At 43.7% G+C, this 18,644-nt stretch overlaps 1 protein-coding gene across 1 annotated transcript in view; it reads right to left on the reverse strand.

The window, feature by feature from the left end:
- The window catches only part of spg (dedicator of cytokinesis spg), a 168,197-nt gene that overhangs the window by 36,686 nt on the left and 112,867 nt on the right, over positions 1-18,644 (reverse strand). The window contains exons 21-27 of the mRNA XM_050172253.3: positions 16,828-16,992; positions 16,586-16,671; positions 12,398-12,499; positions 12,194-12,254; positions 9,370-9,579; positions 5,354-5,443; positions 4,339-4,443 (exon numbers count right to left, since the gene is read on the reverse strand). Coding sequence (XP_050028210.1) covers positions 4,339-4,443; positions 5,354-5,443; positions 9,370-9,579; positions 12,194-12,254; positions 12,398-12,499; positions 16,586-16,671; positions 16,828-16,992 — 819 coding nt within the window. The remainder of the gene's footprint in view (positions 1-4,338; positions 4,444-5,353; positions 5,444-9,369; positions 9,580-12,193; positions 12,255-12,397; positions 12,500-16,585; positions 16,672-16,827; positions 16,993-18,644) is intronic.

Here is an 18,644-nt window from a genome sequence, read left to right on the forward strand (position 1 = left end):
TTGTTACACGCGAACAGAGTACCCAGAAAGTAGTGAACGAGAGAACACAATCAGCAGCAGGATGGAGGAAGGTGGTGGGGAGGGACAATGGCCTCCAGCCATTATAGTTTTCTCACATCAGCTCTGCCATCCCCCTATTTTGATTTTTTCATGCAACCCGGATATAACAATTATTGATTATAAGAATAGAATTTTCGCAGCACTTGAACATCGTTATAAGTGAGTTCGACTGTAGTGCCATTCTTCCTCTCCCTTCCCCTCCTCCTCTAATCCTCCTCCTACATGGAGCACTGCTAGCACTCCCAGAAGGTTCCGAACCTCTCAATATGCACGCAAAAACAAATAGCTTCTAGTTTGTGTCATACCCCATATATTTTCAACACTCATTTTGAAACTGCATTCCGTGTAGTAAAGCCTTATTCGTGTGTATGTTGGCGTAAACCGTGTTACGTTAAAGAACTCTGCAACCTTTTCCATTCCATGTGACTGCACAAAGTCAGTCATGTATGAGCAATGGCAGGAGAGCACGAGGATGAGGAGGGCAGGGGCTAGATGAAAGAATGGCGCTATCACAAAACTGTTACTGTGACAGGAGTTAAGTGCTAGAAAATGGGTTTGCCTTGTCTGTCCATCCATCCATTCTGTTATGCTGGCTACAGCCATTGTTGTCATTGACGACACACACCAACAATTTTTATCATTGCTAGACTACCTTGTCAGCGCTAGGTTTGTCTTTGCTGAAGCACGAAGAAAAACAAAACTTCTTCACAACTGCCTCCACCAGGATTTGAAGCCATGTCAGTGAAGCAGTATGCAACCACTGAGCTATCATACTAAACACTGAGCTATCATGCAACATAGGTGCTTGGCAATAAGTGCAAGGCTTTGTGCTCCACACAGACTCTGAGAGTAGTGGCGTCATTGCACGTATTTTGGTGTACAGAATGAGCAATACTGTAGTGGACGAACATTACATTATACAGTTGAACCCACATACAACGATCTGTCAGTTATAAAGCTTTATGATTTTCTGGCACTGCCTATTGAAATTGTTTCCAGATATAATGAATGTTCTTTTAAAAATTGCCACAAAGTTACAATGGATGCTTCAAACGTGGTCACAGTAAAAGAAGGGCGTACACAAACTAACCCACACATAACCACATATAATTATCCCAGATATAATTATCTGTCGGTTTTAAAGATTTACGATTTTCTGGCACTGCCTACTGAAACTGCTTCCAGATATAACGAATGTTTTTTTTAAATCGCCGTACTGTTACAATGAATGATTCAAATGTGGTCTCAGTAAAAGAAGGGCGCACACAAACTACTAAAGCATGGAAACACAACCAAACTGGGCACACAGCAGCGCATGTTCTGCTCCAGTCCAACCGCAACAGTAATATGGCCTTCGAGATAAGCAAGCGACCGCAGCATGCAGGTTTTGGAAACTGTGAAGATGGTCACTCACTTTCAAGACAGGCGTACTACATAAACAGCATGAGGCAGGGCAATAATATATATTACAAGCTACCGAATAAAAGAATGGCTTGCAGTTTTGAAATGAGAGCTGATCAAAACAGGCTGTCATCACGACGGCGCAGTACGGCACCGCAGTTTGTTCTTTAGATGGACGTTCTTAGCGGAAATTTGCAGCTAGGCGAGGAAATGCACTGGAAAAAAGATAACACTGAAAATCTGGTTTAACATTAACAACACTGAAAAGTGTGGTTAATGTGGGAACATTTTTAAGGGCGAGTCCGTTTATAACGAACTACCGATATAATGGCTACTTTTCGTCAAACTATCGAGTTTATCATAAACAGGTTTGACTGTATGTGCATTGCTGGCACATAAGTGTGCAGTGTGATTGAGTTCACCAACTATGGGGAACTGGACGAGAACCTAGCGGTTATCATCGAGTCAACTGCTAGAGAAGCAGCACTGAAAAGGCAAGATGGGGTGGAAGGAGGGTGCACGGGAAAAGAGCCGCAAGATGAAAGGATGGCACTACCTTCACAAGCATACAACCTTAGCTGCCGTTGCAGTTACTGTCCATACTCCGCTCAAAAGCAGCAAGGTTGAGCAGAGGCTGTGAACCACGGTTGTAAGGAAAAGTGGCACTTCTTGCTAGCAGAAGCCAAGCTTAACACAATTCCACCAACCAACGTGTTCAACCCATTTATATCCGAGATGCTCAAGGACCCGCAACTACAAATTAAAAATATTTGAGCAATGACATTCTCATTTCTTTGCAACAAATTATGCCTCACTGGAAGTGCGGAAGCACGGCCTTATTAAGGATCTTTTGCTTCACAAGGTGCGGTGGTGTCACATGCCAGAATGCACACCTATCAGCCCAATTGCAACAATAAAAAGAAAATTATGTAAAAGAAGCCAATTACAATCAGAACTTTGTACAGAGCAGACTACATATTAATACACGTTTTACTACAAACAATTAAGGTGCCCAAATGCTGCGGGGCCGTGGCACTGTCACTTCTGACATACTGTATTTTCCTGTGTGTACACTGGTGTCGCAACTTTGGATGAAACACACCCCTACTTTTCGAGACTTTCAATGAAAAAATAAAAATTGGCAAATAAGACGCATCTCTGTACAAGACGCACCTATTTTCACTCAGTCGGCATGATGAAATGTGAATGTGCACGCTTGTACGCTCATCGCAAAATGTTATGCTCACCCATTTCATGACACAAAATATCTACAAACAAAATGTTTACGAGCTGCAAATTCTATCAAAACAGCATTTTACCCAACACTCCTCTTAGGCGCAGGAAACCGACATTTATTTCACTTCGCTCATAGCCATCGAAGGCCACGTCCCTCAACACATTGTCAAAAAGTAAGTCACTTCGGCTGGCAGAATTGTTGGGTTACCATCCTTGGCCCCTGAATAACTTTTATGCAATGTTTTAAGCACCTTGAAGCTAGTGGCTGGCATTGCTCAAGCAGCATGGCATGCTCGGGATGAGCAAAGATCACATCATGCCTGCCCACACATACACAAAAGCGAAATAGTGAACAGAAGCCAGAAGCACTAAGCCTCATAGGCTGCCCATGCCAGACAGTCTCGGACTATCCGAGGCAGTGCTTTCAACCAACGAGCATTGCATATGCAGCATCCTGGGTAATCCTGGACAGTTTGGAATGGCAAATCAAAGAGGCCCACTGTGATTACTGCTGGATGGCTGACACTTCTCACACGAGCCAACTGATGATCACAACTAACTTGTGCATTCTTCATTTTTTTCATGCACATATGTTGGGTGCCACAATGTAAAAATGAAAACTTGGAGTGCCTTTTCTTTATTTGTTGCGCCAGTTACGTGGGTGTAAAGCCCCCCCCCCCCCGCCCCCTTTCTTTTTAAGTACAGCTAAACATCTGGTACATGTGACCTCTAATCATGGAAGTACCTATATCACAGAGGCCACGATGGCAGCCTCTAGCAGTTCTGCCTACGTGGCAAGCCCTAGGAACTAACATCTGTCACTACAGTTGCTCTGTAGTTAAGACAAAATTTGATTTTTTTTTCAGAATGCTGACACTGTTTCTTGTACTCCTGAAAAAAAGCACACATATCTTAACTCCGAAGCGTGCCTTCGTGCATGGCAACCCTGATAATGCACTCAACTTATTGCAAGTTCTGTGTCATTGCTAAGTATGGGTGCAGCAAGGCTGAGCCAGTAAACATAAGTACAACTCATGTCCTTCACAATATCATTGTGGCCGAAATGTATATTTTCTTTAAGAGAAGGTTCTTACCTGGCTGGCAACTTGAGTGCTCAGGGATGAGGTCACGCAAGCACCCCACTTTCCACATGTTCTCCTATGTGCCCGTGATTCGCTGCGCTTTCATTAGTGGTCGTCAGGACGGCAAGGTGGGAGTATGAATTGAACACCGCCTACTCAGTGATGTAGGAGGCGAAGCGAACATTCGGAAAGCGAGATGTTTGCGCGATCTCACCCCAAATTTTAGTATAGGAACTGTGTACAGTCATGTTCAATATGAGCTGCAACACAGTACATTTGGTCGAAGGAAGCTACAAGACTGCATGGTGGCGCAGACATACGAAAAATTGGAGAACCAAACACCATTCCAATTACTGGTCTTTATTGAGCTAATTTTTCGTATGTCGGTGCCCCCTTGGATCACGAGCACTGTGTTGCAGCTCATATGGAATTTGACTGTACCCTTGCTTAGACAACTGTGGTTGTCAGTATGAACGGTACTGTCAGTTGTACATTCGCATGATGATATTAAACCACCACCAGGCCGCTTCCTATTTGGCAAAGGCAATGCAACACTCACTTGCAGGAAGGAGGGAAAGCCCAGGCCGAAGAATCCAACCCGGAAGTACTCAGGTTCAGGTCTTAGCTCCCTCAGGATGTGCTCCAGGAACTGGGCATGCATTCTCTGCATCGAGGGGGTTTACATAGCCTCCTGTCATTTGACTAATCATGCTTGTCCATGCCAAAGACCTGTTTACGTCCACAGATGCTGCTGGCCATTTCAATGAAAATGTCACCGTATCAATTCATGCAAAACGTGGTCACTCATGTGATAATTGACAGAAAAAACTTACAATAACTTGGCATATATATATATATATATATATATATATATATATATGTAATAAATTTTGTTCTCATTCAAATTTACTTTTTCCGATTGCCTGATAATTCAGAAAATTTTGTGGCCCCTTCCGTGTAAAAAAGATTTATCCATAACTATGCTTATTTGCATAAAAGGTTGAATTTCAATATATAACAAAGCAAATTGCTGATTTCATCAACTTTGTCATATTGAGGTTTATCTGTATAAGAACAAAAAGGACACACCGCACTGGATAGAAAACTTTCATATAAGCGCTGTGGAAGCCTGGAACGTGGAGCAAGATTCTTGAAAGAGAGAAGTTTCACCCACCTGACTGTCGCACGAAGTTTGGGACGAAAACATGGCAGGTCTTTACTTTTTCCCACAACTGCACGGAGTGAAGCTCTGTACAAAACTCACCTCTAAAAACTTCACAAATCTAAATTTTTTTGCATTTCAAGCATTTCACATCCGAAAGCTAAGAGGGAAAAAACACCTGTCCTGACCAACCAAAGATTTCAGCTCTGAATGATAACTGGCTATGTACAAAACCACTCAACAGGGACCGACTGACAGGCTCTGGGGAGCTAAAGCTGCATAAACAGCCAATTTGGGGAACAACACTTGGAAAATAAAATAAGAAATGTGCCGTGCGCTTTTCTGGCAAGAACAGGAAACAGAAATCTGGTGAGGGGACCTGCACTAACATCCAGCAGGGTTGGCAGCTCACCAAGATGGTGCTGAGCTTCTCGTAGTCAAACAGCACGCCTTCGTAGACGTTGGCAAGCTCCTTGCACAGTGGCAGTCCCTCCTCCCAGCACTGCATCAATGGAGAGTTCCATTGCAAGCACATACCACACACAGAAAAAAAGTAATCATTTGCAAAAAATACACTACTGAGCAGCAAATATAGGTTCAAATTATAAATATAAATACTTGTCTCGAACCTGTTCTCAGTTCCTATTTAAACTGCTACACTCCTCTCCAAAGCTCGAGTGCTCACCAGCTTTCTAAGCATACAATGACGCAGCAGCATGCCGAGTGAGCCACCGCAGCTGGCACTCCCGTAGGCACCGTCTGGTTAAAGATATGGCGGTGAATGCCTGCACCGCCACCAACTCACAATGAGAATGGTGAAGCGTGACCATGCCATGGCAGAACTTCAATGCTACTGCGGGTGCTATTGGCGAGTTTCACAGCACGAGATGCAGGGAAGGCAACACCAACTGTTGGTGCTGGCAGGAACCAAGCTTTGCACCACATGACCGAACTTTGCTCTCTCACTGGTGGAAGTGCCCTGTGCACTTCCACCAATGGAAGCATCTTGTGGCGGAGTGCCAAGGTCTCGAATACATTAGGCGCAGAGGTGAAACTGAGCAACAAGCTAAGAAAACCTAATGTTTAAAAGAATGACAGCTACCTTGCAGGAACACGCAGCTTTTTTCTTTCCTATGTCGTGTGCCACAATGTGATGTCAGCCATGCATCTGTAAAGGCTTCTTTATAGCCCAACGTAACATGTGTGAATGTAAGCATCAAGTCACACTGGTAATAGATGACCACTTTATAGTCAGGCACGGCAAGGTGGCTGTCGTAACTGGCATTTGCTATGCATGCCAGTGGGACTGACATCAAGATAAAGCATGCTTAACGTATCTTGCCCAGATCTACATGATCTACTCTAACGCTTGTACTACCCAGAATGCTCTGCATGCATGGTAGGCAGCCTTTGTGTCCAGCAGAGTGCAAATGGAGCTACAGTCATCAGTGGCAGAGATGTGCAAAGCACCCGCTGCACTCATGCAAAGCATGATGGTAGGTGAATGCATCAAATGGGCCAGATGTGCGCATGCACGAACACTTATATTTCAAAGGGCAATGGATAGCTTCTTTCCATCCATCGATGCATTCTTGACGTCACGCATGGTTGGGCGACGGTGAACCATAAAAACAGTGTACTCCAGCAGTGCGCTTGATGCAGCAGATTTCAACCTGCGCTTGCTGGTGTGTGGGCTACTATGGACTATAAGCTAGCCTTAAAGCCCTATGCCTGCTATGTAAAATGAGAGAGAACCCCTTTTGTTGCCACACTAAGTGCACCTTCTGCGAGCACAAGGTGCAGGTTTCTGTCAAAGCACAGAATATACTGCATTCTCACACATACAGTGAAACTTCATTACTACGAACACTACATTAATGAACTTTTCAAACGAACAAACTTTTCAAAGATCCCCTGCTGACTGCTTATAGTATGAATGTAAAAATATGTCAGTACTGTGAACTTCAAAATACTGAACTTTTCAGAATAACGATCGTTATTCATTTCTGTGTCATACTAACAACCCCTCAGTACTACAAATTAATATTCCGAAATCTGAGAATCATTAGATTTCCATGTATCCTTCATGGCAGCCGGAACAGTAGGCCAGCAGACGACAAGGTGCAGAAAGCGGACGTCGCGGCGCATGGGTTCGGAAAAACTGAGATGGCGCCAGAGGAAACGATGCATCAGGTTTTGCAAGTACACGCTCCACTCAGAAAAGTGTCGCCTAGAAACAGAGGCGCATCTCTTCCTTCTTTCTGCACATGCCTCTTTTATTAGCTTTCTTGCTGTGGCCCTACCAGCTACACATTGGAGAAATGTAACCTCCACATTCACAGAGATGCCGCACGGTCGCACCTACTGGACAGCGTTGTTTACATGCGCTTGCGCTTTAGAATAGTTCAGGTGCCCACCCTAAGTGAGACAGTTGTGGGGTCCATGGCAAGGAATGCGAAAAATAAACAAGCAATAAGATATATTGCACTTTGGAGGTGTCATGGAGCTTCCTCTTTGTTGGTGGTTTTCTTGGCATCAGCGTCTCTTTTGCATTGGTCGAGAGCGAACAGTGACATTTTCGCTTCACACGGTGACAACTGATGGGTTGATGGCTGCAATTGGTAATTCTAGGTCTTTCACTATAACTACCTTTCAGAATAATGAACAATTTGCTGTGGTCCCCTGAAATTCATTATATGGAGATTTCACTGTATACAGAAGAACCTCATTGATACATTCCCATTACGTACGTTCTCCCAGCGCCAACGTTCACAATCGAGAACACAAAAAATGACCCAATAGAGTTACGCTCATTTTTTACTGGTTCGTAAGTTCATGGAAAACACGCTTTTACAGCACCAATGTTCTCCCAAATTGCGATAATATAATACATTTTCCGACCGCTGGATCCCATGTAGAAATGCGTGAGGCATGCGCGATCGCAAACAGTACATACCTACCTGCAACTGCAGCTTCACTGCAATAGTCGCCCGCCTGTCTCAGGTGAAAACGACAGTGCGCACAGTTTCTTATTCCAGTACCACCAAATCACCGCCAAGGTCACCGCACGCTGCATTCACAGCTATCGCCGCCTATCCTATTGCGATAAGCATCTTCACCTATGTGTTCTACAGCACGCGGTGCACAGTGCCATAGGTAATGTACTGCACGCTTTCAGTAGGCGATAATCCAAACGCGCCGCCGTTCCCTGCTGCAAGCGCTGCAATGTGGGCATCATGTTTTGCTTCGGTGGCACCTGGCATCACCCACCAGCTTAAGGGGGGATGAGGGTCTTGAAAACTTTTTTTTCATTTCTTAACATATCTTTCTGAAAATTGGCATGCAGATATATCTTTGAATGCTGATCCCAAATATATATACAGATTTTATATATCTCATCTAGAAATGAAGATATTGCAAAATAATTTATCCCACATAGGTCTTTTCTTACGGGCCATTATGATAATTTCTTAATTGAAAAAACTAGTTTTAAAGAATAGCTGTCATTTCCAAGGGCCCACTGCACATCCTAAAGCTCAAGAAATTTTCAAAAAGTCATCATATAGGTCATGAATGAATAACAAAGTAGGAAGAAAAAAACAATGTGGGTGTAATTAGTTTACATCTGACTTAATTGCTAGTCTATTGGGTTTAATTAAAAATGGAAAGCTTTAGGATGTAGCTGAGGTTTTACTGAAAAAAATGATACCTAATTCAATAAAATCAGTTGATGCAAACATTATGAAAAGTTCTGTAAGGCAAAGGCATTTGATCGAAAAAGCAAAGCTGAGAAAATTGCATTCAAAGTTTTGCTTACTCTGCCACTTTTGTTTACCTATCACATGGGCCGTTGGAGCACCACTAGCTGAGCGCACGTCGGCGTCTCATGTCCCAACGATCTGCATGATGCTTTGCCTTACGTAGTTGTCAACAATGAGTCTGTACATTTTTTTTACTTACTTCGAATTGTACATGTTCCCGGTTAGTATGTTTTTTTCTCACGGTTCTTTCCGAAATGTATGAACAAGGTTCTACTGTATATTTTTTAACAAATTTCTAGAAATTCAAGTATAGTGTAGGACCATGAGTTATATCAAAATTGGGCTTTCAAGTGACGTTTCATGGCAATGCACCTCACACAGCCAGGAAGCCACACACCAAAACTTGCTTTGTGCCAGCACTGTAAAGAATGAGAAAAATATTTCATAGTTATCAGTTATGAGACACTTATGCACTGTAGCCCTTCCATAGTAGTAACAAGGATTGAAGGTTTTGTGCTGGAGTGAATAACATGTGGAAAAATATAATATTTAAGCATAAGATGACAGTGCCGCATCACTCAGATTCCATAGGAAGCATGCACGCTAAGTCCACTGCAAACAAGAGCAACAACAGATGTCCCACATGGCGACTACATTGAGGACTTGCCTTGCCGCGGTCAAAGTAGTGCAGCATTCTGAGATAGAGCTGCTCCTTGAGGCGCCCCTGCTCCCCTTCCTCCCACGGCAGCAAGTCGGTGTGCAGTCGCAGTGCGAATGCTGCCTCTGCAAAGTGCTCGGCCGGCAGGTGCAGTTCACACAGCTTGTGCACGTAGCGCACAAACATTTCCTGGCGACCAACTTCTTCCCGGTAGAAGCGCTGTGGGTAAGCACATGCACACAGCAAGTCATGGCTAATGGGCATGGAATGTTACACAGTCTAGATGCCAGCAAGTGTTTCCATGTCTTCGATGATACCACTAGCACTAGTAAGCGTATTAGCAGTTAACGGGCTCCATAAAGCCTCCTGTTAAAGCAGCTTCCCCAGTTCTTGGCAGTACAAATGCACTCAATCCAACCCAGTGCACCCCTTGTGATGCCTGCAGTGCTCGACCCTGTGAATGCTAACATTCACAGGCTTGTGAACATATTTTTAAACTTGTTTACGGCGGCTCCCAAATTCGATGCTGTGTTTGGGTGCCTCCAGGCAAACCACAGAACATTATGGGGCAGGGCAGGCACAGTGAGAGTTGAATGAACATCTTGCAAAGACGTTTGAGGAATAATGACAGGATGGAGAAATCCACCTGTGTGCTACATAGAGACCCCACTGCATCAAGATGCTGTCGCACCTCTTCCAGGTGGCCTGGCATCAGAGGTAGAACACGGAAGGTTAGTCAGTAACGACATCATGAATATTGCTTCTCCTGATCTCTGTGGGGAGTTGTCGCAGGAACTGAATTGAACCAATTTATTCGGTTGTTCTTGACATATTTAAAGGAAGGCACACAGGAACCGACAGGGCCTCCTTCTGCATCTACAGTGCACAAATGTAGGCCCGATAACACAGTTCACAACTGCTGAAGGTCACAGCACAGCACAACAGACATTTATTTAATAGCCTTTTAAGCGATATTGTAGCAGACGTCACAGAAGCTTTGTTACAAGTGCTACATGTATTACGATGACACTCATTAATCTCCTGGTTTCCTTGTGCTCCTCTGGTTATCATCGCATAGAGCTGGTCTCTCAGATAATCTCCTACCACACTACAGCACTCCTTACCGCGTTTTGCACCTGGTCACGAAGGCTTGGGCAAACTTATGGCATCATCTGTGTGACGACAGAGTGATATTGCGATATTGAGAGTTACAAGCCTTATACCGTATTTACTCGATTCTAATGCGCCCTCAATTGTAATGCGCATTCGTTTTCCGTGACCAAAAAAAGGGGGGGAAAACGCCCTCTATTGTAATACACACTCATTTGCCGTGACCTAAAAAAAGCAGTCCTTTACTGTACTGCACACCTCATTCTTTCTTACAGAAATAAAACTTTCTCTCATTTGGAAAAAAACAAAACATTTACTCCCAACGCGCTAAAGTAGCGATAAATAAAAAAAAACGCAGTTTCGCCCGAAAGGCAAAGCATTGATTACAATAGCAAATTAGTAGACAGCTATACGAAAAGTAAGGATAGTAGTTTTATCGTCTGTATGAACTTTTAGACATTCACTAACTAACTAAATTAACAAGCATGGTGTCACGCCTGCACAAGCAAACATGAACACGTCTCACTCAATAACCATGGAAACTCTTTAAATGCTGGAATGAGAAAGTGTGGTAGCAGGAACGAGGGAAATGACCTTTGAATGGCCTCTTACTTTGACGCGAACTAAGTGACAAGAACACAGCGCAATCCGCCTAGATGCGTAGAATCTTGTGTCCGTCACAGATCGCTTTCAAGATAGGGGCCACACGGCCATGCCATACGTAGCAGCCGCCAGTGTAGAACGCCTTTCCTGTTTGCGCCAGTCCCACACGCAAGTTTCGGGAACTCAAAACGCACATGATGCGGCCGATTTCCGTCCGTCCCCGCACATGTTATCGCTTTCCTTTTAATTCTGGCATCGTGATGAACTCGGCCTGTCTTTGCAATCGGCACTTCCATGCTGATAGAGCAAATGCAGAAAACAGGAAGACAGACGGTGCATTAACCTAAGCCAAAGAAAGCATTGCCTACACGTACTACAGCACATGGAGAAAGCTATGGCAGCTAGGCTCGAAGCGCGTACGAGGTGGCCATATTGAAATGCCGATGGTGATATGGCAACACAGATTTAAGGTCGTACTCGATTCTAACGTGCACGCAATTTTTGGACCTGTTTTATTTGAAAAAGAAGTGCGCGTTAAATTCGAGTGAATACGGTAACCCGGCCTCTGATTACTGCACCTTGACCAGCCTCGCATCAGTGATTTTTCCCAGGGCAGAATCGATGTATTCTAAGTGCACAGGCAAGATGGCTGATGGATAGCGTGCGCAGGCATGTTGCCAACTTCATCTTCATCCTTAGAAGCACCTTTTTCGGACTTGTGCTGTTTCACCCTGTAACACACCCTCGCATCGAAGCAAAGTGACAGACACAGCACTCTTTAGGATGGCAGGAAACTAGTCAGCAGAGTAGCAAAGCTTCAGCCAAGAACTGTGTATGATATCCACTTTAGACGATGCAGCCAAGGAACCACAGTCTCTTGGGGTGGTCTTGTAGGTAATGTAATGAAGCTGATGCTCAACTTTATAGGTTTTGCATCAATGTTTCAATTATTCAGTATAGCATCAATGTTATAGCACAGGCATAAATGTGGTAAAAAAAATCCACGCAAGAATCATACAGAAAACATATAGAAGTGTTGGACTACAAATGAAACATCTCAGTAGGCCTGCTCCAAATCAAGACCAAGGTCATATGAAATCATCACAGCATATAGACTCACCAGCAAATTGACTGTGCAGCTCATGCGCTTGTCCCGGTTCTCCGCTCCCTCCATGACGCTCCTGAAAAGATGGCACACCACAAACGAGCTTAGTCTAATAATCAAAAGTTTGCAATTGTTTTATGGTCAAGCAAGCAATGCTAGTTTCTTTCATCAACCGTTCTGCCATGATGAGGTGGTGCTATGACAAAATCATACACCCACCTGTAGTCGAGCAGTCGGTCAAGTTGGTGACCAACGGCATCGATAAAGCGAACACCGCTGTCGTGCCACACGGGGTTGCGCTTTCGAACCTCTTCTAGAAGGCTGAAACAAAGCATGTAAACGCTATGTGCTTCCACGAATAGGTCTGCAAGGATGCACCTCTGAGCATACTCTCTGATATGTTCTAAATCTCAGCATTGCCAATCTTAGCCAATTCACTGAACAGCCACCACCTTACAACCTGTTCTGATCCTGATGCAGACAAAAAATTGGCTGAGGTTTAATTCCTGTAAACCTAGTTATCACAAGCAAAAGGTCTGTTTGGCTTGGTTTTCCGAAGACTCTGTGCACAGTGTTTCATTAAAGTTAGGTTTACATTATTTCACACCCGTTACACATGCTGCCGAACGGGTTGTCCGTGAAGTCACGGTGAAACCTGGCCATCGTAGTCGAGCTTGCTGTCAGTCGAAGGGTGTGCTCAGTCAAACATTCATTGTGGGTGCCATTGCTTGTATCCACAGCTTCGTCTCCTTCTCCTTGTTGTTCGTGTTGCTGAACAACGGTGGCAGTTGCTTAGCTTCTATCTTGGCACGCTTCCACACTTGGCAAGCGTCTCTATACTATGCTAATATAGCCTCCCTCGCGTTATCAACAGATAAGCCAGCTATGATGAAGTGCAAGAACTGCGAAAAGAAATAGGTGAAAGTACAGTCAATGCACGCACCGGAATTCTCATTGGTGACTACTACATCAACTATTGCTATTTTTGCTTCACCTGGTGGTCATATTAGCTCTAAATCATAAAATCAGAGTCCGAATTATCGCACAACACGTTGCAAGGTGTCCGAAATTTCAGTCGTCCTTACGCATTAAGTCTATGGGGCTAGTGGCTATGCCACAGGGCAGCGCAGATAAGCACGTACTATGTCCGAATTATAGGTGTCCAAATACCATATTTACTCTCATAATGATCACACTATTTTTTAAAGAAGGATTAACGCAAATTTACGAGTGCAATCATTACGTAGGTTAAATTTTCCGAGAAAAAAAATTTTTTTTTCATCCCGCATTTGGTGCAGGATGACAACAGGTCAACGAACAGGCAGCTGCCACTGTTACAGTACGGGACATCAAAACAAAAATGGCGGCTGACGGAGCAAGCCGAATGCGTCGAACGTAATTTTTTTTCTTGCGAGTACGTTATGTGCCTTGAAACAGTTTTTCGCATATAAGTAATGAATAATTTTGTTAATATCGGCAAGCTTACATCAATAACGTAGCCATGTCCTCTTTGAGGGGACAGAAACAGAGCTGGGCGCGCTCAGCTGCCAGTGACATAGAAACACGTGGCGGGCATGCTGCGAAAACTGCAGCATTTGTCATCACTACAATCCTAATACGGCACATTTCCGCTAAGGGTGGGCGAATATCTTAGCTGTGTTACAAGCGTCGGTGTATGAACAGAGTACACTTCTAATGAATCAATGTAAACATGGCTACTGTCGTTGTCGCTCACGATTTGTTGCATGCCCAGACGGGGCATCGAAAGGCACCTTTTTTTTCATTTTTTTTTGTTATTGACCACAACCATTATAAAGCCGACAAATAAAGGCAAGGCGAGTTTGGTTGCAGATTTTTTTTCTTTTTTTTTGGAATGCAGGAAGTGATGAAATGAATGAAATGGGGCATCTGCTTAAGAATCTGCTTGGTGCATGCAGACAGCTTGGTAAGTCTTGAAGAATCGTTGGTGTAGCATTCGACAGACGATAGCATGATCATCATCAGCCAGACATGGCACATGGCACATGACACAGCGCTGCAGCAAGTTCGGGGTGTGATCATTACGCAAGAAAAAAAAATGGAATTTTGAGAACAAATTCAAAGGTGTGATCATTACGAGAGTGCAATCATTATGCAAGTAAATATGGTAATTGTTGACTGTATGTGCCTTTTTCTCTCATATGTGCTACCTATAGTTTATGTATAATTCAGTGCACATTAACTAGTATGTAACAACTTAGAACGAGTGATACTTAATTAGATGCTTGCAAATACCGAATACAGTAGACTTTTATTACAATTGACCCTGGTAATCCGACAAAAAAATGTCCGTTCTATCCAAAATCGGTAATATCGGAAACGCCTCACTTCCGAAACTTTCGTCGGGATGTCTAACAACTTTATTGCAAAGAGTGAGTGGTGAACATCCAAAGTAAAAAACAAAAAAAGTCACTGTTTCGCCCGAAAGGCAAAGCATCGATTGCGATAGCAAATTAAGCAAGGTAAGTGAGGCAGCAGCAGCGAGCGAATTGACCTTCGTGCTGTCTCTCGCTTTAAGGCGAACTATGGCTGAGGCAGTGTGGCCATGACAAAAATTCGTCACTGGCCAATGTGGTAACGGGCCACAAGCCGTCAAGAAATGCCTGACACGAGTATGTTCATATGGGTGGATAATCGGTGATCAACGGGTGTAGAAGCGACGTGAAGTTTGTTGCTGCGTATCCGATACACTCTGCATGCCTATCAGTAGTTAATCGACCTGATCTTCGCACTTTACGCAATACACACTGCTTTCACTGCAGTTCCCTCTCCCTGTCACATTATCATTTCGATCGGCCTTGTAAACCCACATGAACCTTATACTGAAATAGGCGACTCCGGCCAATTGTGGCACCATTCTGTAGGTGGTGCTATGTGTGTGTGATCACCGCATCGGGCTGACGTGGGGGAGCGTTCAGAGTGACGAAGTCTGCTACTGTGTCAGCCAGGGCGGGCCAACCATCAGCACGCTCAGCACTCCTTCTATGCCAAAAATGATGTGACATGCTTGCTTGGGCAACATCAAGCACGAGGGGGCTGCGCGGCACACGCGACATGTGGTACTGCATGTGTCTACCTTTACAACATTTATGTAGAACATTAAAAAAAATTGAACAGCAGATAACTGATTCACAAATTGTATCATTTGAACATTTAATATTCGCTTAGATACGGTGATATTAAAGTATTCAGACACCCATAATTTTATTTGATAGTTGTCTCTGCTATACACTCTTAAAAAAGTTTACACCCTTTGAGGCTTATCTTGTCCCACAACAATAATCCTCATCTGCATTGATTGTGTTACCTTTTTTGAAAACTCAGCGCTCGCTACTTTCATGTCGAAAAAGCTGTGTCATGCTGATAACATGCAAGCCATTTGTGAATTGGAAGTACCAGACTCACAGCTGTAAAGAAAAAAATGTGAGCAAGACAAATGACGACTGTTGCTGTGAGACAAGGTACGACCCAAAGGGTGTAAACTTTTTAAAAAGTTCACAGTGTACGAGTATATACAGTAAAGCCTTGTCAATTCAAACTCAGTTTATTTGAAATCCCATGTAATTCTCAGGTTTTCAGCTGTCCTGAGATTTGCCATGCAAATTTATTGCATAACTTTAACAGCCAGTGCACCCCTACACGGTTAATTATCCAGTTTTTCATATAGCGGCCTCCGAGATTTGAGACTCATCAGTAATCTACACGGTGCAATTTGCTACACTCTTAAAAAAGTTTGCACCTTTTATGGCTTACCTTATCCCACAACAATAATCGTCATCTGCCTTGCTTGCATTTCCTTTCTTGAAAACCTTGCACTCGCTACCTTCCTGTCGAGAATGCTCTGTCACGCTGATGAAGTGCATCCTGTTCGTGACCTCAAAGTGGCAGGCACGCAAGAGTAAGAAAGGAAAGGTGTGCAAGATAGATGATGATAAGCTCTAAAAGGTGCAATCTTTTTTTGTGAGTGTACTCTCAGAGGCTAAGTTTCATTGGTTTCGTGCCACTAGTTCAACTTTTTATTTCCAGTGCTTTGCTGCACCTCAACAACCTGCATTCCACGCTATGCTCGAAAGCATCATGCAATTTGAAAGCATCATACACTCATGACAAAGGCATTATATTTCTATCTCATAGGGTGCGATTGTAGTGCATATATATGAGGACGCAAAAAGGCACATGAAAGACACAGGCATGGTGCTACTAGCGTCTGTGTCTTTCGTGTACCTTCTTGCATGCTCATCTATATGGGTTACAATCGTACTCTAATATGCCATACCAACAAGCCCGCATTGCAGCTCTAGTTGACTTCTGTCTCATATTCGCTGACTGCACTGCTGCAGTTCTGTATTGCCATGCTTATTCACTCACATGGAAGTAAATAGCTGCTGGTACTGCTCATCCCCACTGCCTGCTGTCACCAACTTGTCTAGCTGCTCCATCAGCTCGGATTCCACCTGAACAGGAAAAGGCCATTTGTACCAGCAGATGCAATGCTAGGCCAGCCTCAACAGTGCTCATGCAACTGAGCCCTGCAATCATAATCCTGTTCATCTTGGCGTGCTTTCGAGGGCCAGACAGTTCCAATGGAATTGTTAGCAAGCCTAACACACCTTGGGCAGGTCCTTGTCCATGAGGTCGTAAAAGAGGGGCAGCATGGCCCTCCGAAGCTCTGCTTCCCGCACCAGTGTCATGCGCACCAGCGGCCCCACCAGGGACGAAACCAGCTCGCACCTGCCCCCTTGCTCCTCCCACAGGCGCCCCCACAAGGCCAGCACCTGCAGCGGTCACATGGGTATGCAAGCGTGTGGACGCTTTGCACACATTGGGTGCTCCGAAAAATATGGCGTGTGCATGTAACTTGCAGAATTGCCATGTGAGCGCCTACTTAGTGCTACACCGGCTATATTTGCAGCTTGTGAGCTACAGGTACTTTCATTCCTTGACAGCTTGGATATTTTAGAAATCAACCCCATTAAATTCCGATACTAGGTAGTGTCCATGCGTGTTGCTTCTAGAGTGTAGCCGCAGTGCCCACTTGCCCGTAATGTCGCCTTTGTGCGCAAAAGTACACTGGTGTTCCAGGTTTCCTCGTCGCAGCCACAACTATGACGACAAAAATTTGATGCGGTTGAACGAACTATTCCTTTACAAAGCCAAAGCTTGGCATAGGCATATTTTATTTCTGCTTCCATCAAAATGCAACAACAGTGCCGGGAAGTCAAACACACAACCTTATGTTCAGCAGCAGAGCACCAATGTCAATGAGCCACTGTGACAGGTGAAAAAATAATGTCACTGCATCCAACTTCGGCATCCCCATAACACCACCACTCTTAAGAAATGCGTGACCCTGCTTTACCAATGAGAGACTACCTACTGTCTAAAATTTAATAGTCAAATAATTAGGAATACCTTACATGTAATAGGATGTGCTGTTCCATGATTTACATTCTGAAGAATGCTCAAGCACTTTCAAAACAACAAGAATTCATGAATTCAATAAGGAATCAAGTATTAGGAAACAAGTCTTATATAATTATAAACTGATTAGACTGTAGTTATCAGAAACACATAAGCAAACAACCTTTAAATGTGCTCACTGGTAGGATAATTGATTCAAGCCTGGAGAAGGCCAAGTAGTGTGAACTTGCAAAAAACAGACAAAAGCAAGGGACTGGCACCACTCACACATTCTCTGCTAGAACCCAGAAAATACACACAAAAATGCATATAGAAACCAAGGTTGTTCTCACACAAGTTGTCATAGAAATCAAACTGTATACGGTCAACTTCCATTACTTTGACCTTGACAGGAGCGCCAAATCTAATATATTTATTTGGATGATCAAGATAATAAAGAAGGAGGGGAGAGAAAAATACATCCAAGCATACAGCTGCCTCATTCAGCAGCATTTAGCCAAGTCCAGTGCACCCTTGAATCTTGCTGCAGATTCTTAGGATAAAATAATGTGCATGTAAATTTAACATGCACATGATTAAAAAAAATTATGTCTGCCCCAAATTCTGTGATTTAGAAATGAAACCTACAGTTTGATAGAGACAAAATGGCAATTTATTTACACTTCATATTCATTGCTGCTAATCTTTGGCAGATTTTTATAGCAGGCAGCTTCTTGCAGACCACAACACGTCACCCTCCTTCTTTGATATTACTCACTACTCAGAATCACCCTACTACAAGTTCAAACTGGATGGTGGTCTCGACTAATCTCTTCGCCAGTCCGTCCTATGTTGCATTCAAGTTTCTGGAGTGTCGAAAACATGTGACACGACCTTGTTGCTGCTAGCTTGGGGTTCAAAACAATTAGCAGTGTGCAAATACTCAAAACTTCATTCGATTTGAATCGGCTAATATTGCATTCAATTCAACATATATGAATTCCCAAAATTGCTTTCGTCGATTTTT

Source organism: Dermacentor andersoni, chromosome 6, assembly GCF_023375885.2.
Source record: "Dermacentor andersoni chromosome 6, qqDerAnde1_hic_scaffold, whole genome shotgun sequence".
NCBI lineage: Eukaryota > Metazoa > Arthropoda > Arachnida > Ixodida > Ixodidae > Dermacentor > Dermacentor andersoni.